A 23,815-nucleotide genomic window follows, 5' to 3' on the forward strand; every position below is an offset into this window, starting at 1 on the left:
TTCAAGCTTTCAATAAATAAGCACTAAAATGTCAAAATAATGACCAGGACATGTAGACAACATTTGTAGACACCAGTTTATCAGCAAAAATAAATAAATAGTTGATTTAGTGTTGAGTTACTCTTTAAGAAAAATGAGTGCAATTTTTTTTTGCATCAAATCCTGACTAACAGCCAAATTTCAGAATGTCATTGAAGTGGTCGTCAGTGTGCCCCACCCCAAAGCCCCCGCCCCCGCCCCCTACTCCCACCGGAGAAAACGTTCAAAAAATTGGACTTGCAAATCCACGAGACAATAATTCCATAAAGTAGGTTAAGGGGCCGCTCCAAAGACCTTTGCTGTTGTGTCTGTTGTAGCACATCAATTTAGGTGTGCTCATGTATGTTGAAGAGGACGATCAATCACGTCACAAATAAGATGATGACATAACGAAGTTAGCTATTACGTTGCGCAATGATTGTGCAGTGAAATCAATTGTAAAACAAAAGGCAACATTGACAAGTGCAAGGAGAACCTTGTGAAGCATTTCCAAATATGTACATAAGACTAGTGTGATGTTGAAATATAAGATGAAAATCACAGCACATGGAGCAAAGGTCAACCCTTGGGAAGCGTCGAGACTTGTACACGAGGTGTCCCAGGTGGAAGACGATGCCTTATCTTGACGGTAAAAGATAAACAAATTTTCGATAAAGGCCACCAGAATGTCTGCTTGTTTCAAAATCGCAATGCAAATACAGCAAATGCCAATGGTGTGCAGTGGACAGCACCTGTCCAACAGCCATTTTTTTTTCAATATCTGCATAGGAAAGCTCGCAAAGTCAGGTTATCGTAGCTTGTTGAAAGCATTGTGGGTGAAAAAATAGAAAAGCCGCTGAGGAGGGTGAACGCCTCTGCCAAAGTGGAAAGTTTAAGGCATGTTAAGAAGAGTTTAAAATTAAATATTGTTGGGAGTTTGCTTGATTAAACTCTCGGCCGAATGTGACATACTTAATGAAGAGAGAAATGAGGGATTTATATTGATTATGAAAGAACATAAGGGGTGGCGTGAAAGAATAGCCTCTTTGTGCCGTCTGGGAACTGATGTGGCCCAGTTGTAGATCATGTTCTGGAGGTATTTTCCCTCATTGTGTTGGCCGAGTGCCCGGAGGGGAGGGCGGCTCTATACTTCCAGGCTACTATGTTAAAGTTCATGGCTGCAGTCGCACACGCATGCTCGCACGAACACACACACACACATGTGCAAGTGAGAAGCGTGCATGTCTCGTCTGTTGAAATTAAATGGATGGAATGGTATGGTAAACTGGTAAAATGGCATGTACATAATAATAATAATAATGGGCATAGTAATTAGGTGGGTTTCCATCCACTCATTTTTATTCAAATTTTCAAGAAATGCAAAAATAAAACTGAATGGAAATGCTAGAAATTTGAAAAAGAGTTCAAAATTCTCCAAAAGGTTTTTACGCTTGGGCGGGGTGGATTTTGAAGCGTATCGAAAAAAGGAAAATGCGACTTTTGGCTATGGAAACAGGTTTTTTGAATAAACGCTGACAAGACCGGATACACATCGCCCATTTTGACCGATATTACGTCACGCGTACGTTTGTAGTCATAAAGCAATGGCGGACGATAAAGTAAGGTGTGGTAAAGTCAAAACCTTTTTTTTCCAGTTTTTTTTTCTTCTAAAAATAAGAAGGCTGTGAAGACTTTAAAGTTGTGTTCTCATTTTGGTGTTTTTAATATTTCTTAGTTTAAGAACCCTGGCAATTTCTATTATTTATTTTTCCCCTTTTTTAGTTATTGTGAGATGGTTGTGTATAATGACTTGTAAGTTTTCTGTGCTGCTTAATATTTGCCAAGATTTGGCTCTTGTTTTAAATTTTTTAAATAAAGGAATTTAAAAAACAAAAACAAAAAAACAAAGCCCCCCTAAAACAGAAATATTTTTGGGAATGAATTAAAGAAGAGAATATTAATGCAATTTTAGATGGCAAACAGCAAAGAAACGCTACGGTTGATCAAGAATTACAAAAGCAAACTCATACGACGTCATCGCGCGGCGCAGTCGCTTCCTGTTCTTCTTTTTAAATTACTGGTGGATCCCATCTCTATGGTGTATACCGCCACCTACAGCTGCGGAGTTCCCTCTCAATATTCGCAAAAGAAAAAAATGAATGATGAAGTCGCATGCCCGTTTTGCGCATTTTCAGTCAATTTGGGGGCACTGTGGTCTGCCCATGTTTAAAATTGGTATTGGAAATCACAGTCATCGAGTCCTCTGGGCTGAAAAATTAAAGGACCACCCAGAGTGTCACCAGCACTCAACTAATGGCAATACAGTGCCAAGGCACACTGTCTATGTTAGGCGGCATGGCTTTGTGATGCAGGAAACAAATTTGAAAATCATAACCTCAATAGATTTATTTTCACTTCACACGTTTCAACTTTTGGGGATTTTGTAGTTTGCCATTCATTGCTTATTTGCCAACCATTTCAACCTTTAGTGCTCCTATCTGAGGCCATTTTTGTTTCTACAAAGTCCTCCGAGGGCCATACTGAATTCATGAAAAAACATGATCAAGCACACGTTTATTATTATGCATTACAAGCATTTGCGGGTTAAATATTCTTGGCCTTTAACTGTCTCTCGAAGGCTTGATTTGTTTTTACAATTGCATGCCGGTTCATATCAGATTCTTTCGCAAGTTGTCAATGGCCCAGATGCTGCTTTGGGGAGTGCTCATCACATGGTTTTTTTTGCCAGCATATACAACTGAAGTTATGATTTTAAACTTAAAGGGCAATGAAACAAGATGCTTACTCAAGATTAATTTGGAGCTTAGTTGATATTACTATTACTTTGACAACTAATTCGTCTTAGGAAACCTATCTACGCATATATGACACTCACAAAAATGTCAGTTGTTAAATTTCTGGATTAACCTGGAAAAATGCTCGTCTAATAATTTGTAGGTACTTGGAAATCGCACCTTACCTGCAGCTCTAAGGTTGCCAGGTGATGACATCACTTTTTAATTCAGGGGCTAGCTCTGCATGTTTAGTCGTGGAATTCCCATTTTGAATAATTGATGCATTTGAAGATATCACCCTTTTGTCCTGTTCGATTTTGTTCTGGTACCCCGTACTTCCACATATCACACTTAGATGTGTTTTAGAACTCATGAATTATCTTCTGACGAAGTTTCAGCACTGTAAATGCCCCCTTCGTTTTAATGCCCCCAATGCATCAGTGAGATGCGGAAACTGAGAAGAAAAAACAAAATCATGGGTCACGTGTCCACTTCTAATTGGCTTATACTGACATCATCACTCAATTCATGGCTCTGATTGGCTGTTGCTTGGCTTGTTTGGAAAGCCTTTTGGCGTAACAGTTTTTTAAAATTCCGATGTAAATTAACCCTATTTTAATAGTAGAGGGGAAAAACAATTGAAAAAGGTTGGGGAAAAAAAGAAGTCCAAGTGCCTATAATTTAAACTTCTCTAGACTTTTGAATGCAGAGGCCAACTATTCCATGTTCCAGTACTTTTTACACAACTTGATGCTCTTTAGCAAAGAGACCACCAATTAATTTCCTAACTCAAATAAAATTGTGCATTCAAATGGTGAAATTAAGTTCAGCAAGCAATTTGAGTTTATCCTTAATGTCACCCGGAAGCCGACTCGCCTTCTTATAAGCAGTACTCTATATCGATTTATTAAGGTATGTCAGAAAGGTTCCAGGACTGGTGTCAAGCAACATTTGAAATCCAGACTCCAAAATCTCCACTTTGAAGTAATCTCCTTGAAGTCAGTCTACCACTGACACACACACCTTCATGAACTCATGGAAGGATTATTTTGGGATCCTCGTCGTCAAAATGAGTCTTCTGATGACATTCTGTCACATCAGTCCTGGAACTTTTCTGACACACCTCATATGTCATTGATAAGAAGCAGTATTAAAGTGGAAGTCACCCTCCGAAAATAATTCATGACAATAATATGTTTTATGCAGCCCCACTAGTCTAAATATGGTATTCTGGTTAATATTGTGTTAGTGGAATATGAGTTAAGCAGCAAAACCCAGCAGGTTTTATCAATATCAGAAAGCGGCCATTTTGCCCCTTGATGTCGAGAGAAAATGACATCACAGTTACTTAGGTCTCAGGTAACAACCAATCACAGCTCAGCTTCAGAAAACAGGTGAGCTGCGATTAGTCGTTGCCTGAGCCCTGAGCAACTGTGATGTCATCTTCAGTCGACGGCAAGTGGTAAAATGGCCGCCCGATGAGATGGATAAAAACATCTGGATTTTGCTTCATAACTCATATTCCACAAATGTAATATCAATCAGAATGTCATGTTTAGACTAGTGAGGTCACATATATCAATTTATTGTCAAGAAATGTTTAAAGTTGACATCCCCTTTAAAGCCACACTGTAAATAAAGCAAGTTTAAATTACAGGGGGAAAGTCTTGTTAACTATATGAGACAAAATTATCGATTTAATTTGTTCATGTCCAAATTCCCATGTGAATGCAATAATAATAATAATGATAATATCAATAATAATAATAATAAAAAAAATTAAAAATCCCCCCAAAAATCTGAGGCTTATGTCCCTTTGGATAGCTGCCCGCATTAAAAAACAAAACAAAGTATTTGTTAAAAAAAAAAAAAAAAAAAAACTTGTTAATGCTGATATGCCAAAATTGACAATTTTTCTTGTTTGTGAAACTTTTCATTCAGGCACTATAATACTCATGTATTGCTGTACATATTTCAAAGATATCAATATTCAATACAAGTAAGTGATCTAGAATCTAAGTTGACTTCTAGCTAATAAAATTGGCTATAAATTTGAACGGTTTAGCAACCAGTTTACTTGAAGAGCAATGAACAAGGACTTCATCAAATACATTATTTCAAGTGCTCCAGCTGTTCATGGCATTGCGTCGAATTAGCAGCATCTGGACGCCACATGTACTCGGTCATATGTGCAAGACTTTTTTTTCATCGTCCACATGATGGATGACCACTAGTACGGCAACATGTGCCGCTATAGGAAGTGAGGATCTCTCGTCTGTGATAGCAGCCTGCTGGGATCTAACTAATATAAAGTCAAATGGCGATTAACGTCATTTTTGCCAGTATGCATCATAACAGCTGGCTGACTTTTTTTGATTTGATTATTTTTTTTTTTTTCATGGTCGACTGCAGTCCAACAGATTTTTACTCTACACATTCCACTGCAATGTGATACAATCCCCCACACACATACATACACAAAAGATGTTATGCTATGGTTGAGGTCTTGTTACTTTTAGCCATAGAAACACAATTTGAGTTGACCTTATAAACATGCTTCTGGCACAGAGAGGCCCGAGTCGACACACAGATTCAAACCCGTGACTTGCCTGCAGTGGTGGTGAATAGAAGCACACCATCCAGATGTGCTGCCATATTCTGAACATATGTTATAGTTTGTAGGATGGCATCAGCAGCAGAATGGTGATGGATTTTTTTTTTATTTTGGGTGACTTGGAAAAGCTCAAGGATCATATTCATAAATATAAATTATATAAATATATATAAATATGTTGACATATTGGCAACATGTCGGCCATTTGTGATGTTACGTTGAACTGAAATTGATAGCGCAATGTAGTGTGATGTAATTTGGGGAAAACAAAACTACATAATTTCTGTAAACTGGTAGGCTTCATTTTTTTAAATATATGTAGCTATATTTTATATATTTATAGTGTCTAGATCTGTTTATTGTTTAAGATGAGTGTGCCACATGTTTACAAATTGTATAAAAAAACATGAACAATTGATTAAAGCCACAGATTTGTTAGCATTATTGTTGTAATCTGCTTCATGACTGACTGACTTACGTTTATGAAACAGTTTGGCAGACTTGTGTGAAGTTGTTGTACTCAACGCTTAAAAGACGAAGTCAAAGTGCTTAGTAAGTTTGTGTAAAGTTGTAAACCAAATACGAAAATATTTATGTCTTTTTTTTTGCTAGTTTATTGTAATACTGTACAGATTAATTCATTGCTTATGTTTGTAAAAGTAAATAAATAATTGAATATATTGAGATAAATATGGAGGGAGGGGGGGACCAATCACAGTCGATTATTCTTCAGCTCTACTGTTACGTCAATACCATTTTGGTGATGTACATGTTGCATGATGAACAAAATGCGGTGATTGACTTGTAAAAATTCTTCTAGGAATACTTTCTGGTTATTTTGAAGGCATTTGGCTCGTTCTAAGGAGCAGGTCAAATTCTTGACTAAAGCTGTCAGCAGTGTGCACATGCTCAAACTCATACTTTGTTGAACCTTTTACATTATTGACAGTTTGGGGTCATCTCAGAGTCTCAGCGTGGCACATACGTGTCCGATTTTGACTGCATGTAGTTTGCACAGCCATTTTTATCCTATCAACTGGATTTAGGTCTGGGCGGTGCCTGGGCCATTTCAAAACTTTAATCTTCTCTAAGCGGAATTTTTTTTTTTGACACATGCATGGGGTCAATGTCATGCAAAAAGGTGAAATTCCTCTGCAGCATGAGCTTTTTTTCTTTCTTTTTTTTTTTGCAGACAGCTGAAGGGTTTGCGCTAAAATTGATGGATTGGACCTGCACATAATCCCCTCTACCTTGACTAAAGTCCCTGTTCCAGCTGAAGAAAAACAGCCCGAGGCATGACACTGGCACTACCATGCTCCGCTGTGCATATGGTGTTTTTCTGGTGATGCATGGTGTGGTTTTCATGCCAAATTAAATCTATTTTAAATGTGTTATGCACAAGAGATGCCTCACGATCACACACCAAGTTGAAGGATCAAAAGTACTAGTGGTACTGGTACTTGGTATCTGTATCAAGAGTTGCGTACTCGTACTGGTATTGGTCTGAAAAGAAAAAAAAAAGGTATTGAACATCCCTCCTTCAGACAGATCTAAAAAATGCCTGGGACTCAATTCTAATCCTTAGGGGACAATTACGGCATCAAAGGGGGAAAAGTAGAGAACAAGACCACTTTGGTGTCTTACTTGGTCAGCTGATACTTGGTGACTTAACTAATGAGGCAGTCATGATGTCATGAGCTGCAGGTGTAAACACTTGAGAGCCTGCAGCTGCTTGCCACTTTGAAACTTGTATCAGACATTCCTATTATTTCTAACATACACATGCTGGACCTTGATTTCATCAAATAATACAATAACCTGAAACTTGACCTGAAAGATTAGAGGGAGCCATGTTAAATCCCATAATCCTCTTTAGGGCAAGCAGTCAAATGAGGTCTGTGGCCTGATGGTGGAGGTTGCATATGATCAAGAAATACGCAAATTTCCTTCATGATGATAAAGCAGTGTTTCTTAACTCTTTCACTCCCAGCCATTTTCACTAAAGCAACCCCCTTCACTCCCGGCTATTTTACTGGATTTTGACCACTGAATATTGTGTTCTATTGCTATACAAACATAGAACCTACCAAAAGAAAGATTAGACTTTCTTCTTTCCTCAGGAAAAAATATATATTTCTATCTGTTTTGGTTTTGCAGCAATTAGCATTAGAATATAGCTAAGTTTCAGCATTATTCACAAATCTATTTAGAAATGTGAGTAAAAGAGATTGTTTTCAACATGGCCCTGGTTCAGCTCTTTTGCTCTGCTGCCACCAGCTGGTCGTTTGTGTAATAACTATAATTTCTTCAACCGTTCTTTGCAGTTTAGAGGCTGCATCAAAGCCTTCTGTATACTATAGCATAAAAAACGTATAAATAAGTCTTTGGGACACTTAAAACATTTCAAATAAAACTTATTCATACATTTTTGGGAGCAAATTAGTTAAAGAGATACTTGACTCAGTGAGCCATTTCCAGCAGTAAAAAGTTAATATTTTGACAAGATTTAATTTGATAACATTATTATTTTTCATGTATAACTAATACTTTTAAAAACTAAATTTTCTATTTGCTGTCGATTGAAGACACCTCACCTCACCTGTGCTGAGGAAGTAGGTAACGACCAATCACGACTCACTTGTTTTCTGGTCAGCAATCTGAGCCATGATCGGTCATTACCTACTTCCTCATCACAGGTGATGTCATCTTCAGTCGACAGCAAGTGGAAAATACGATTTTTAAAGGTAATAATTGCACATGAAAAATAATGAAGTTATCAAATTCATTCTGGACAAATTATTAGCTTTTTACTGCTGAAAATGGCTCAATGAGTCAAGTATCCCTTTAAGCTTGATGGAGGTACTGAACCCCACACCAGTTTCCTATGCACATTCACCAAACCCTGATTTCTTCTTCTTCCAATTTAAGATTAGGATTTACTGGTAAACAAAATGAAAAGGGAGAGTAACTTTTCATCAAATCTGGCTCTCCACCTTGAATTCACAAAAAGCAGTTTAAGGAAGTGTTCCTTTAGTTTTGCTATAGCTGGTTGTTCTGGACTACAATTGCTCTACTTGACATTGCAAATCAGGCAGTTAAGACACTGACTCCCATCACTCAACTCTATTTTTTTATATAAAGCACTTTAAAACAACCATGTTGTTTTTATAAAATGAAACCCAAGGGCCCGCAGATACAATGAAAACAGCAGAGGCCCCAGAATTGAGCCCTGTGGAACGCCATACGTTTGTTATTCTTGAGAATTCATATTGCACACATTTGTCCAACCACTTTTTTCTTTTGTTCGAGTTAGTATGAAAAGATTAAAATAATAAATAAATCATACGACATACCATAAGTCGACTACTGAGCGCATCCGATTTCTTGCAGCATAGATAGGCCAAGCAATGCAGCTTGATCACCTGCAGCCACAAACATGAGTTGCGAGCACATACCAGTGAGGTGATTCCAACCTGTGGAAGATCTTAAGAGAGAAGAAAGAACACTGCAGCTTTGGTAAGATTGCACAAAAACGATTGAGATAGGAGAACGAAAGCAATTGCATCATCTTCACCTTCTTAATGGCTTTAATATGTTTAATCGGGGGATTTTCCTGTTGAATCACCTCCGATTTGTTGTGGTGGGAATGCATGAGTCAGGAGTTTGGGTCTGACGAGCACAATACAAAAGTAGGTTGCCGGAACATTTCCATGAGTTATCAACAGCTGCCTCTGTCAACACATGCAGAGAAAGGAGTGATAACTTCAACATGTCTGAGGTCCAGATGGGACCAAATGGAACTTCCGCAACATGTCACCACTAGGGTTATCCAAAGCAAATTGCTTCAGTCTTGAACTTCAGCTTTCCTTCGAAGCACTTTTAAAAGGATTAATAAAGAACTTTCCCTTGCTGGTTCCATGCATTTTCTTAAGCGCTTGTTCTCATCGGTGTCTGGCGAGCCGGCGGGTTACACCCCCGGACTGGTCGCCAGTTAAATGGAGATTAAATTCAGTTAATGACCCATAATTTATGGCTGCTTTAAACAGCTTTAGTCCACATGGCACAGGTTAATAAATTTAAAACACCATAAACAAGCATCTGGACCATTAAACACGACTCAGCAGATTGGAGAACTGGAAGAAAACCAAGCTCTGATAACAGCAAAGGATGAAGCTTTTATAATTCAGTGTCATAGCAAAAAAAAAAAAAAAAAAAAAAAAAAAAACTGATGATACCATCAAGGTGCATTTTTCTATCCCCCAACTTCACCTTCAATTGACTGAGGCGAGTGCTGTCCTGTTCCTTATGCAAATACCAGGCATGTGATTTGACCAAAGTGAAATTATCTGAAAATTTAGCCGGGGGTCTGGGGGCCGCGGGCACTCAGCTAGGTCCAGAGCTCATGGGTTTTCCGTGTTTTTGAGTACTTTCAATGCACTCAGATGACAAAGAAATAGACAAAACAACAGCATAAATTTTCAATGTATATTGAACTATCCCATATAAAATTGCAGTTTTAGTCAACTCAAAATCAGTCACATTCAAAAACATTGGACTGCCTTTGCTTTTAAAAACTATCACTGAGAATATCATCATATATATTTACCATGCAATAAATCATTTAATCAATCATTCTTAATTTAATACATAATGCATAACAAAAACATAAAATACCTCATGCAGCAAGCTCTGGTAAAAACACAATCATGCATTCGGATTGACTAAGATCATCTCTGTAACTGCATACATCAAGATAGTCAACATATTGAAACCTGAAAAGTGCAAACATGCAGCATTCATTTGAATTTGTGTCAATGATTAACCATGTTAAATATTTATGACCATTTTTATTACGTTATAATATTTTCGAAAATTTGATTTCGATTAATTTGAAACGTTTACCACCGACCTCAAAATTCACGACTCTGTCAGCAACTGGTACAGGTTGTTGGGGTGGATCACGTCTCTCTATTACCGCTTCCGATTGTGATGTCAATAAGGTCTGGAGGCCGTAAAGTTTTGGAGTTTTCGTTCGGGCACCGAAACTTCCAGCGATGGAATAATTTGTTGTTCTTGACTGGAGTTCTTTCACGTGTTTTTTGCTCTTTGCGTGACTTTCAAGAGCTTTGAAACCTCTCCCACCATAGTCACGATCGATCTTCCGAATAAAGTCACTGAACAAATTCGTCACAGTCTTCTTTCCAACATTTGTAGATATATCCTTCTCTAACCAGTCCCATCGAAACTTGTTTTTTACGATCTTGTCAATTTCCTTAACTCGCGGAGCATCTTTGCGTTCGATCACGGACATTTCTTTAAACACCCGGCAAAAACGTCTGAGAAATGAACAATGGCATACTCCTGTGCCTTTATAACAAGCGCGTTTATTGGTCAACAAACAATGGCATACGCCTATGCCTTTATAACAAGCGCTCTTATTGGTCAACACGGAGACTTCCGCCAATCGCAAGATCGGTTTCATTTCAGTTGCGGAAACACTAAAACGGAATGCTGTAGAGAGACGAAATCGGATTTTTTTTTTGGGGGGGAGATAAAAAAAGCGGAATTCCGCGAATTAGCGGAAAAATCACATGCCTGAAATACTTACAAACTCTCGACAAAGTGCCAAAATTAACTGTTGAGTTCAGAAAGTTGACAAAACGTGTCACATACACCTCTTGGCACTCCAACGACTGTCAGATAAGCTCGATCTGCAACATGAAAATAGTTGCTATGATCATTCACATTCTCGTTTACAGTTGGCTTGTGAACTCGAACCTGTCGCGGCCCGAGATTTAAGTAAGCTTTGTTCAATGAAGAAACAGCTGGTAAAAATTGAGGCTGAAAGGGAAAAAGTCTCATCTGTGGACAAATACTGCACTTTCTTGATGTTTCTCACTGAAGATATCCAATAAATGTTTGACAATATTTACAAGATATCCAGTAAAGAACATAAAATGTTGCATTTATATGCTTTAAGTTGTTACCACTGTTTGGCAAGCATCTTACAATGATTCACAGAATTAGTTTTACAGAATTAAAGAGTAGTTACAAAGAAAAATCTGAAAAAGAAATCATTAAAAAAAATTAAATTAAAAAAAGATTTAGTCTAATCCTCAATGATGGACCAAGAACGCAAAAGTCTGTTATTGTGTTTCATTCATTGTGCGCAGTTTTAGGCCAATTAGGATCTTCAATCCGCCGGAAAATAGCAGGAAAGTTTTTCCCTCCGTTTCGTTGCACTTTCTGTCCCTCTTCTGTGCACACACCCAATCGCGAAATGATGACATCATCAACCTGCAAATACAAAAGATTTGGATGAGACACAAACACACTAGTGCATCATATGGTAAACAAACCTTACAATTAGATAACACGATGCACCCACGTTTGTTTGAACAAATGAAAACAAAAAAAGTCAGAAGTGCTTAGTTTACGCAGTTTTTCCCACAGATTTGAAATCTACTTGGAAGGGTGGACTCTCGGGGGTGTTCCCAGTCCTGTTACTTGCATCTCCTCTAACCTCATGATCCACAATTGAGTGACAGCGAACTAATGTTACATGCGGTATATCTGTTTTTTATATATTTTTATTAATTTTTCTTGAAAACCTTTTGGGTGGTGGCCAGTTTACCTGGGTGGCCCACCCAAGTATTAACATGGTGTGGGAAACACTGTTACGTTAAAGTTAGTTTAAGTTATGGCTTGTGCACATTGCATGTGCACTTCCAATGCATATATTTTTCATACTAATTCATTTTGAGCCTTTTCTTGTTAAGGATCATGTAAGTTGGGTTTTACATGGTATTGCTTTGTTCTCACAGTTTGTGTTATGCTGTAGTTATTTATGGCTTACGCTATATTTTGCTATTTATGGCAGGGATCATCCCTAACCCATATTAATTACTTTATTAATGGAGATTACTGTAAGTTTGAGTTCTATATTATGTATAAAAAAATAAAAAAGTGTTTGTGAGTGTTACAATTTAAAAATATCCTCACTAGATCTTATCTTTATGCTCACTATGTAATGACTGTTTAAAATCACACCATTTCTCAAGTGACTTTTTTCTCTCAGACAATAGCAATATTTTAGTCAAATGTTGCCTTTATATATCAGTCAGTCAAGAACAGTGGGAGATGGAAAACATCTCCTGATATCATTGACCCAAGATGTCAAAAGAGGGAGACCTGAACCTCTCAACTGCCGACATGCATTGAACTGGATGTCTCATTTTCACAGGCTGCACTACAATAGAGATTTGAGAGTTCAAATATTTAACAAAAGTAATCATTTGAAAAGTTAAACCCTTCAAAGAAAGCTGGAACATTGCAACAAAAAAAGTGTGACCTCTGTGGCGCAGACAGAAAACAAATACAGTTGTGTGTGACCTTAGCAAACAGAGTGGAGGAAAAAGCACCACGGTACCATCTCTTCATCTGGGACCCGTGTAAATAATGGATGATCGCTGAAGTGCTTCACCATCCAAAGGTGGACCTCCTGCACGTCTGTGATGGTGTAAACCAAACCCTGAAGAGAGACACAGGACGCCCAATAAAATAAAAAGGCAAGGTAATAAGTTTGTGGGGAATTTGGATCGATTTATCAAACATTTAATTCCTTCTAGAAATTTTGAACAACTTTGAAAAATAAATTGTTTTTTTTCCCCCCTCAGTATTGCAATTTAATATGAAATTATGTTTTCAAGTTACTCTTTCTACATATTTTTTTAACAAACAAGCAATAAATTAATCTATATTACAATAAACAATACCAGATGTATTATGGAAAAATATTGTGCTCTTATACTGTAGGTTAACCTTATGCTAAAATAAAGGCAAATGTGGAAAATTGCATTCTTTTGAGCATTCACTATCACAACTTCACAGGATTATACCAAACAAGTGTGAAGTAAACATAAATCAGATTACAATAATTAAAACAAATCTGTGGCCTAATCACTTCATCTTTTCATGTTCCATGAAAAGATGATATGTAAATGTGGACTGCACTTCTTCAGCACTGAAACCATCTAGACACTATATAAAAAAATCAGGACTGTGCTGCAACTGATGAGGATTTTAATAATCAATTATTCTGATGATTGTTTTTTTTTTTGATGAATTAATCATTGAATTGGATTAAAAAGACATGTTTTAATTTCTATCCCTTTATTCAAAAACTGGACAGTGCAGAAAATGAATAAACAATAATAATTCAGTTCCTGGCTTGCTACTTAACATGGCAAAAATGTCAATTATTTATTACAAAAGTAAAAGCAGATGCTTTCAAATGTCTAATTTGGAGAAGAAGAAAAAAGACAATCAGTCTGCTTTCATGGAGAAATCTGAGGCTATTTACAAAAGATGTGGACAATTTTAAATTTAACAATGTCTGTAAACAATTAATGGATTACCAAAAATATTTATTGACTCATTTGTTCATTCATTAGTTGCTACTCTATGTGTAAAAAATAAAGCCTAACGACAAACGGAAACGAAACATTTTCCCCTCAATGTACCACATTGCGATATAAAGCTGATTAATTGTTCATTCCTACTAAAAAATATGTACAATTAAAGTCCACTAAATAATGACCAAGTCCAGCCCCCCAAAGAAGTAACTGATACCCCACCAAAATGTTTAGAATTGCTAGTAAACGGTAAATATACCGCAAACCCCAAAGACTTCTATATCATTTCAATCTTATCTTATATTAGCCATTAAAATAAATGACTTACAGATGACTTTTCACCAGAAATGTGCGCGTATGTAAGCCGTAAAAATACCAACTGTCAAGAAATTGCAAGACCTCCTTGTAAGCTGAGCTTTTTAATAGCCATGCAACAGAGCAAAAACAGACACGTGGCAATAACTTCAACCCAGGATGGACTTCATGATAAAATTTTAGAACAGTTCAGACGAATCGTTTCAACTTTACTTCACAGGAGTTAGCACTTTCTTAATCCGGGTACATTCACAGCGAATACACCGAGCAATGTGTATCAACCAGCAATCATTTTCAGCCGCTTGTTTGGTTATTTTCCTTAATAAAAAAAAAAACATTTAAAAACTGCATTTTATGTTATCTTAATTTGTCCGATATTTACATGGTTGACAATCTTAAACAATAAATTGGGGAAACTGCAAAAAAATATGACTTTGAGAAGAGAGTTGATACTTTTTCAAGGCACTGTAGGTACAAATGAGGGTTATGCAAGCTTTACAGAGATCTGTGGCCCGGCGAGAGCTATTCCACTTATTAGGATGTTAGGATGTAAATTGCGTCTGAAGGTTTCATCACATGTGCAGCGCAATGATCCCTGGCAGGATGATAAAAATAACCCAGAGACAACACAGAGGTTAATCCCCTGTGTCACTGCAGTTTGCATTGGAGGCTGCACAGATAGCTTTACTAGAACAAGGACTTCTTAGAAAACGCAGTCATGGCACACATTACCACCTCACTTTTTTTTCATTTTTTTTTTCCAGGGAAGCTGAGATATGACAGACTGGACAGTGGACACATTTGATCTGATCAGCTGTCTTAACTCTTTGACTGCCAGACGTTTTCAGAAAAGGGATGCCGTCAGTGCCAGCCGATTTAAGCATTTTGACTGATCTTTCAAGGTCCACAGAAAAAGTTCTGTTTGGACTATGGAAACACACATACTACCAAATGGAAGATTGAACTTTCATCTTTCATCAGAAAAAAAAGTTTGTTTCTACCTTATTCCGTTCTTTAGTAATCAACAATAGAAAATGGTTAGTTTGACCCAAATGCGGTTGTTTTGGACCAAAATACGGAGAAATCAAGCTTTTAGTGAAACGATATTATTTCATGCACTCTAGTGAATTTTACACTTCTTTTTGTCCATGAATGATGCCACAAACACCTAAATAGTGCTTTACTTCTATAAAACACTACCACCAAGAATGAAAAAGTGTTTTTTGATAGCAAAATACGTTTATTTACATTTAACAGTGTAACAATTTGACAACAATTTGGCAAACTATTTACAAATGTGTGCAACTGTGGTGCTATTTACAATTATGTGGATGTTTCAACGACAGTTTTTCTTTTTTTGAAACACTCCCCTGCGTGCAAGGAGACGCAACATGATTTGCACAACAGATTAGTTTCACTGCGATTGCCTCTTCGCGTGCAGAAGCTACACTTTCTTGCAGGCCGTTTTTTCCGGGGAATAGCAAGTATATACTGCAGTGTGTGTTGCCATAAAGTCTAATATCAGGATCATGTTACGGTTTCGTTACGGTGGTGTTACGTGTCTGGCTTCCTCATGTCCTTCAGTTGCTATACCGGGTGGTAAGAGATGTTCTGATCCATCTTATCCACTCCATTCATGGTGGCATCGTAGTCCAGAACCAGTGTCTTCTCCGTGATCAGACTGTACCCGCTCCTCCGATGAATATGCATTGGAATCGGGGTACTCTTCATTGTCCGACCGAATGTCCGCCGCTTGTGCAGCTCCGGCGTTAGCAGCGCTAGCCGGTGAGGCTTTATGACGTGAGAATAAAGGCCGCGTCCAACTGTGGCGTCCAACTGTGGCGTCAACCTCGGGATTCACCATCATCATCATCAATGTGCATTGGTTGATGCTTTTCGACAACTCTCCATCGCCCGATCGAATCTCCGCTTGTGTAGAAGTACCCGGTCGGTTGTGCTGCGCGTTTTCCGGCGTTAGCAGCGCTAGCCGGTGAGGCTTACTACGTGATCATAACGGTCGCGTCAAGGCTTCCAACTTTGGCGTCAAGCTCGGAGTCATCATCATCGTCGACATCAATGCGCTTTTTAGTATTGATCGATGCTTTCCGTCTTTGAAAAAAATGCTCAAGCGTGAGCTGCTTGCAACCGGTTGCATCATCAGCCATTGTCTCCTTAACACTCTAACTCCGCCTCACGTCTTCTACTGACGCCCACGGTGGGCGGCCTACCCAACCTTGTGCAAAGAGAGTCATCGCTGTCATCTAGGGGCCAAAACGAGTCATTATACTGACTAGATCTGCTTGATACTTTCAACACAGCTGCCCAAGGCTTTCCTCCATCCGTTTCCAAAAAAAAAAAAAAAAAACATAGTGAATGTCTTTTAACGTCCTCGGTGCCCCTCCGTAGGTTTTTACTAAACGTTTTATAACGTTTATGGCGGTCAAAGAGTTAAATGTGACTCGTGTTCAGATGCAAAAAATGGTGTCACTCATAAACTCTAATTCATGTTTTTGGCGGGGACGACTGCGTCATGTAAGTCGATTTCTATGACGGCCGTCCCACCCACCAGCATAGTTATGGCTGGGTGCCAAAAGAGAAGGAAGGCCATGGCAGACTTTGTGCACGCACACATGGACATGCACATACACGCCAAAGGAAAAACTATAAAGTTTAATTCGGCATCAGGCCCTTCTTTGTTACAAGTAATAAATTGGTGACTGGAGAGAACGCATATCGGCTGTAGGGTTTGGTGTACGCAACAGGCAACTCAGGGATTTCTACACTGTAAAAATGAGTGACTTATGACTTATTTACAGGTAACGCCATGAGTACAATGGAGGAACCCTTGATATACAGTTCATTTAGCAACAATCTCCTCCACAAAAAAAAAGGGCTTTATTTTGCAACAATGATACATTTTGTCGAGGTGAGGTCCACTTCTCGTCTAAACAAGTGTGAAAAGCCTTATTTTAAAAAAAATAAAAAATTCTGGAAGGCTTCTACATCAACACAGAAAGTGACCCGGAAGTGGCCTAAAATCAACAAGAAGTGACACAGAAGTGGCCTAAAATCAACAGGAAGTGCCTGGATTTCAATAGGAAGTGACCCGGAGTGGCCTAAAATCAACAGGAAGTGACCCGATTTCAACAGGAAGTGCCTGGATTTCAATAGGAAGTGACCCAGGAGTGGCCTAAAATCAACAGGAAATGACCCAATTTTGACAGTAAGTGCCCTGATTTCAACAGGAAGTGACCCGGGAGTGGCCTAAAATCAACAGGAAGTGACCCGATTTCAACAGGAAGTGCCCTGATTTGAAGTGACCCGGAACAGGCACGCTGTTGCGTAGACCTTTTACACTTAGCGAGCAAATGTGTGTGAGGGTTCGTTCGAACAGGTTACATTTGATTACGTTTGTCAATCAAGGTACAGAGAACGTGCATATCATGCACATGCACTTTGATGGAAATGACTTGGAGAGAAAACCTATTGAGTAGTGTTGCTGCCAAATTTGCTCACAAAATGGGAGGGGGGAAATTGTGATGATGAACATAGAACATTTTAACATTTTTTTTTTTTAATGCAATGGCAAGCCATTCTGCCTTTATGTTAGACATCATTAGCGCATTCACGTCTTTATATCTTCAGCAGCACTTCAGTTCACACATCAAGCAGGAATTTCCAAAGGGGACTGAACTTTGCATGCACAGGTTATGAAAGGTTTGAAGGTCAGGCAGAAAAATAGACACAGTTGCTCCCCAAATTTTTGAAGCACTCGCATCAACTTGCTCAGAACATTGCACGAGCTAAAAAGGCATACAATGAAGGGAGGGGAGTTTGTCAAAACATGCAAGAGACCGCTGGTCTAATGTATTTAGAAATGCGTCTCTGAATTCAGTTTTACAGTCTGTATAAGATATCCTATTTTCACATTTGTATGGCCATTAGAAAAGTAAAAAAAAAAAAAAGGCTTTATAATGGGGGCAGTTTGACTTTGAATGGGTCATTTCTGTTTCCATTAATTTCCTATAAGAAAAATTTGACACGCATATAAACAATACATGGTACAGTCGCAACAACCATGCTTTGTGTTGTACATACCCCAATTCTCAGTGTGTAGGCATATTCTGCCAACAGCGTGGGACTGATGATCCTCCATTTGTGTTTGGTCTTCTTAAAATGAGGGTCCGGGAAAAGGAAGAACATTTTGCTCAGCTGAAAAGAAAGGAAAATGGTTACAAACTCTTAAATGAAGTCTGAGATTTAACAACTTTGAATCACTCCGACTCATACACAATTGTATTTTAAGACAACTACTTTGACACTATTATACTGTAAAGTACAATGTGACCTTTTAAAAATGGCAACCAAAAGATTTTGCGGGTGGGTTGTTAAACACGGCTGTTTGCAAGCTGGAATTTCCCTTTATAGTTCCCTATAGTTTATCGCGTCAAATGTACAGACTGTTGATATTAGTCTGCCAGATCCTTTAAATAACATAACCACTTATTTTTATACAAGGAAAAATGATTAATGTCAGGTATGGACAGAAAGATGTGAAGGTAATCAGTGGGGACTGCAGCAGCCTCAGGGGACTCGGTGATGATGGAAGAGTTATAAAACAAACCAAAAGGACACAAAAGTGGTTTTAGGTCTTCAGAAATGCATGTTAAAAAATAACTTTGGACACTTTATTGTCTTCTACAAACAACAAAAAACATAAGCATTAAGTGCTGTTTTTTTTTTTTAAGAGAGAGAAGAAGAAGAAGATTAGCTTGTTTACTTAAATAATACATTTCCAAAATAATCAAACATCTCTCCCTAGATCTCTCTCCAGGCCGCCCAGTACAATATGGCTAAAGCAGTCATAGGTCAACAATGAGTACAGCCATTTTAGATATCTCCAGAGATATTTAATCAGATTCAAGACCACGAATAAAGACCACAAAGTCATCTATTGCCTACTTTCGACTGAGGTGCCCTAAAATGGATTGTGTTCGACTTTAGAGGTTCCATCGTATGTGGAAGCCTTTATACTCCAACATATCAAACACATGCGTTGTGACACAAATGGAAACGATCAACCTGTAGACACGCCTTTGAGAGTTGTGCTCCAGTCATGGACCAGCGGGGCAAACAAACATACCGGTAATTGATCACGCTACGGTTAAAATACATTTTACCGTTTAAAGCTTAAGAGTCACTCCTAGTTACGGTGAACTGTCACCACATTCAAATGTGCTTTGCTGGGGTTGAATAATGTGGCTTGTTATATAAACATAGCATTTATGACATCATAGTAACCTTGGCACTAGACCATCAAATGCTTCAACTAGCTAAGAATTCCATACATACTGAAACAAGAATGGGACAGATGGAAACTAGTCGGCTAATGTACACTATTTTTTCAACTCAAGCATGTACTGTTTAGAGTTGAACTCCAAGTTCCAGTGTACAGTACAACAAAAGGCTTCTCCAGTCCAGAACTGAAGAAGTTTCCATTTTAATCCACTTGGCTGTATTCAGTTAAAAACACTTTTTTGATTAGGAGTGTGCCCAAAAAAATCGATTCTGATAAGAATCACAATTCTCATTTAGTACAATTCAGAATTGATTTTAAATGTCCCAAAATCGATTTTATTTAAATTATTTCATACTGTCTTGCCTTTGTTTGTGTGTGCCTTTACTGGGAACACTGTTCATGTTGTACCCAATTTGGCCACTTAGGGGCAGTGTGGTTCTGCACGTTCTGATACACTGTTAAGTTGTAGCCACATTAGAGAGTAGAAGGAAAAAGTCACAATCAAGTTAGCCAATAAAAGTTGTTTTTTGCAGATTAGGAAGAGCATATACCGGTGAGTAATGTTAAGATGAATCTTTGTATACATTCCTAAAGCATTTTGTATGAATAGCCGTTCTTTTGAGTGATAAAAGTGCCGTGAGTAGCGCGCTAATTAGCATTAACAAGTCGGACTGCAGTGGATCATGACAATTCTTTGCTCATCTATAAATTGAAGCAGAAGTCATTGAAAATCAAATCATTTTGAATTGAAAATCGATTCTGAATCGAATCGCAGGCCCAAAAATCGGAATTGAATCGAATCGAATTGTGAGACAGTCAAAGATTCCCACCCATATTGTTGATTACCAAGACATGGATGACTGAGAATCTACACAGATATATCTAGGGGTGTGGCTGCGTTCAGAAGGAAATAATCACATTCAAACACATGTTAAATGGGAGTCAGAACACACCTGTCAACATTTGTATTGCCTCTTATCAATAATTTTGTGTTTGTGGAATATGAATTAGCTCATTCACTGTATCATAAATGACGACAATGAAAGATGTTGACTTTTGACCTTGCAAGAGAGCTATTAACACACTGTTTATTATTTCCATGATATTTTGAAGTGGTGCAAAAATTGCCAAACTGTACATAATGGTATTGTCGATCGTATGCTTAATTTTACTGTACTGGCTCAGGCCATTTAAGGTGAACACTTTATCCAAAGTAACTAATATGAGCGTGGTACAATACAATCACTGTGTAATCGAATAGGCGTTTTAAAAAGTCATAGATTAATGTAGCTAAATGGAACGGATAAAAAGTGTTGTGCACTAATGTACTCTAAACTCAGCTGATGCAATGCTACATCAATCACTCCTTTGTTTTGAAATCCTGGATTTTTTTTTTTGTTCCGCAATCCCTAAAGCAATTCACTCCATATGTTAAACTTGAGGAACGTAATTATTTTTTGTAAAAAAAAAAAAAAGTACTCGTTACCTTGGCAATGCCAGGACTGAACATCAGCATTCATTTACACTTATTAATGTAACTGCAGGCTTTTGTATAGAAAGTCTCAGTAGGAGGGAGTATATATATATATATATATATATATATATATATATAAATAAAACATGTTGCATAAGTAATGTACTGGTACTTTCACAAATGTTTGGCACCTTCAGCCACCACAGTGGATACAGAAAGAAGTAATCACTTTTGGTAGGTACGACAAATCACATTAGCAGTACAATAAATTTTTGGGCAGAAAAGTGAAGAAACCAGCGACATAATTAAATCAATGATCATTGTTAATATTTTCAATGAAAACTTCATGGCCCCACTTTGTGCCGACTGACATGATCATTCAGGAAATTCTACCGCCTCTTTATTGAGAATATTAGTGCAAATGGGAAAACTTTTTTTTTCATAATCTTCCATTGAGAACAGGGAGTTTTGGAAATATGCAGAGTTGTGGAAACGTAAGTGAAATTGTGAATTCATCCAGATTTACAAAACAAAACAAATGAGTCTCCTTCTATGGACCAATCAAAAGGGGATGTAGAATACTCCTAATATAGTCTAATATATATTTTAAGTATATAACTAAAATTTGGGCAAGCTCAAATTTTTTTTTTTTTAATCAACCTAAACTACACTGAAAGTAGATTATATTTTACTTTCTGAAATCTCATTTAATCATATACTCTCGCTGTGTTTTAATTAATGTGCTGGTGATTATGCTTGTTTTATCATTGCCTTGTTTAGAGTTCCCCTGAACTGTTGCCAAGCCCAAAAAACAACAACTCAAACCTAAAAAAAACTCAAACCTTTCAGCAAGCCAGCTTGTCATTAAATAATATGGGGAACAAGCCACATTTGGCCCCCAAAAACGATTGGCCAAGTATCAAGACATCCACGAGGTGTCATAAGTCTTCAAGTGAACAAATTTTTTTCAACATTATTACATTACAACATAATAGTAACAAAGTAGTTTCTAACTGGGCCTTGCAGTCGATTTGAAGCCAAAATAAGATGGGGCAGTGTTTCCGGCAGATTTAAAAACTACTTGGGTGGGTAGACTCCGGTGGTGGGGATAGGAGGCGGGTTTGACAGGAGGTGGGTCTCAGTCCTGTTCAGTGTTTCCCACAGAATTGAAATCTACCCCTATATATATATGTATATATATAATATAATATATATATATATATATATAATATAAAAAAAAATTGTATTAAATTTTCTTGAAATCTACTTGGGTGTAGCCAGTTTACTTGAGTGGCCCGCCCAAGTATTAACATGGTGTTGGAAACACTGTGTGGTGCTTTTATTTTGAAAGTGGTGCTTTAATTTTGATGTGTATGCATCAGTACAGGAAGCAAAATAAGCAACAACTTTTGTCTTCAGTGTTGCAAACTCAGCAACTTTGTCTGAAAATCTGTGACTTTTCTAACGACTAACCACACAAATGAATTCTTTATTTTAATATATTAAAATGATAAGAAACAAAACTGAGGTTAGTACATAAGTCGCAAACTCAGGTCCTCGAGGGTCCTGCTTATTTGAGAGATTTTCCCTCCTCTAACACACCTGAATTAAATGTTCAGGATCGTTGTCAGGTTTCTGCAAGTGCTTGCTTGATGAGCTGATCCAATAAGCATGAGACTGCTAATAGTGTAACATTTGAAAGTACAAATGTAACAATGGGAAACGCATGTAAATCATACCTGTCCCTTCTTGAAGAAGTTGGGAAGATACTTCATAGCATTGCTGCGAAGACAGGAAATGTTTTGGTAGCTTCCTGGATTGGCCTCACGCAATGATTTGATACGATCCTGGACATAATCGGACACCTTCACCCGGATCTCCAGGCCCAGCATGAGTTTGTCAGGGAAGAGTGGAGATAACTCCACTGAGAGAAGATGCATGAGTTACAAATACCAAAAAGTCGACAGACACTACAAGCCTAAATGGGTAAGACGTAATTACCTAAAAGTCCCCCATATCCACACCCAATATCTGCAAACTCAACTTGTGGAGTTCCTTCTTGAGACTGCTCCCCATTAAATAATTGTGGATAAAGCGAGTGCCAGTCCATCTCCTCTGAACACACAGGACTGACGAGACAAAAATGAAAGTAGTGAGTCTCTATGAACACGTATGGAAATAGTTCAAATAAGATGAGGATGATAAACAACAATATTGCTTCGTGAAAGACACAAAGGTGTGCTGTAATTGAATTGTTGAAGAAAGTAAGTAATGTACACATGAACGTCACTCACTAATCAAACGAATGATGTGCCATCGGGTTTGAATGTGCTCGCTGTCTGTAGTAACGCTTCTGCGGCATTGACGACGAACTCATCTTGGCTTCCAACATGTGTTCTTTCCTCCCGATAACACACAATTTCGTCTTTTATTCGCTTCTTGTGAAACGAGTACCCCCTGAAAAAACAAGCTCTCGTGTCACGTTTGCATCTAGTGCATACTTTCCCCAAACACACGTCGCGGAATTTCGACGTCATCGTTAAGCGACTAGTCTTTTTTCCCTTCTTTTTAAAAAACTAAACACATAAAGAGGATGATATTAACAAATGTAGTTACGGTATGCAAACTAAAAATCAACAGTGGATTATTTTAAGAATAAAGTACGGACCTGCGTGTAATTGAAGCCCATTGAAACAAATTTTGATTTTATTTTTTACTTAATTTTTAACTACCTAAACAATTAATCAGAAAGCGGTAATAAACATTCACTTTGGGATTGGAGTTGATAAAATCCCGGTCAAACCGGGAAAAATAAATAAAATGAGAGAGAGAGAGAGAGAGAGAGAGAGAGAGAGAGAGAGAGAGAGAGAGAGAGGGAGGGAGGGA

At 37.9% G+C, this 23,815-nt stretch overlaps 1 protein-coding gene across 1 annotated transcript; it reads right to left on the minus strand.

Annotated features, from left to right (window-relative positions):
- Window positions 1-11,366: 11,366 nt before the first annotated feature.
- On the minus strand, window positions 11,367-23,435 carry mettl1 (methyltransferase 1, tRNA methylguanosine). Its single transcript, XM_086088108.1, has 6 exons — window positions 23,224-23,435; window positions 22,931-23,058; window positions 22,669-22,853; window positions 18,255-18,368; window positions 12,857-12,958; window positions 11,367-11,724 (listed from the first exon to the last, which is right to left on the minus strand). The coding sequence occupies exons 1-6, from the start codon at window positions 23,319-23,321 to the stop codon at window positions 11,584-11,586; spliced, it is 768 nt and encodes a 255-aa protein (XP_085944234.1). The 5' UTR covers window positions 23,322-23,435; the 3' UTR covers window positions 11,367-11,583.
- Window positions 23,436-23,815: the final 380 nt, after the last annotated feature.

The sequence above is a fragment of the Leptonotus elevatus genome, chromosome 10, assembly GCF_054856555.1.
Source record: "Leptonotus elevatus isolate MCC_2025b chromosome 10, RoL_Lele_1.0, whole genome shotgun sequence".
Classification (NCBI taxonomy): domain Eukaryota; kingdom Metazoa; phylum Chordata; class Actinopteri; order Syngnathiformes; family Syngnathidae; genus Leptonotus; species Leptonotus elevatus.

Excerpts from the sequence above, each read along its gene's own strand:
- mettl1 (XM_086088108.1), bottom strand. The coding sequence starts at position 23,321 with ATGTTGGAAGCCAAGATGAGTTCGTCGTCAATGCCGCAGAAGCGTTAC. Across the intron at positions 18,369-22,668 it reads ACTTCTTCAAGAAGGGACAG|CTGAGCAAAATGTTCTTCCT; the intron begins GTATGATTTACA and ends CTTTCTTTTCAG. Across the intron at positions 12,959-18,254 it reads CCTACACACTGAGAATTGGG|GGTTTGGTTTACACCATCAC; the intron begins GTATGTACAACA and ends GTCTCTCTTCAG.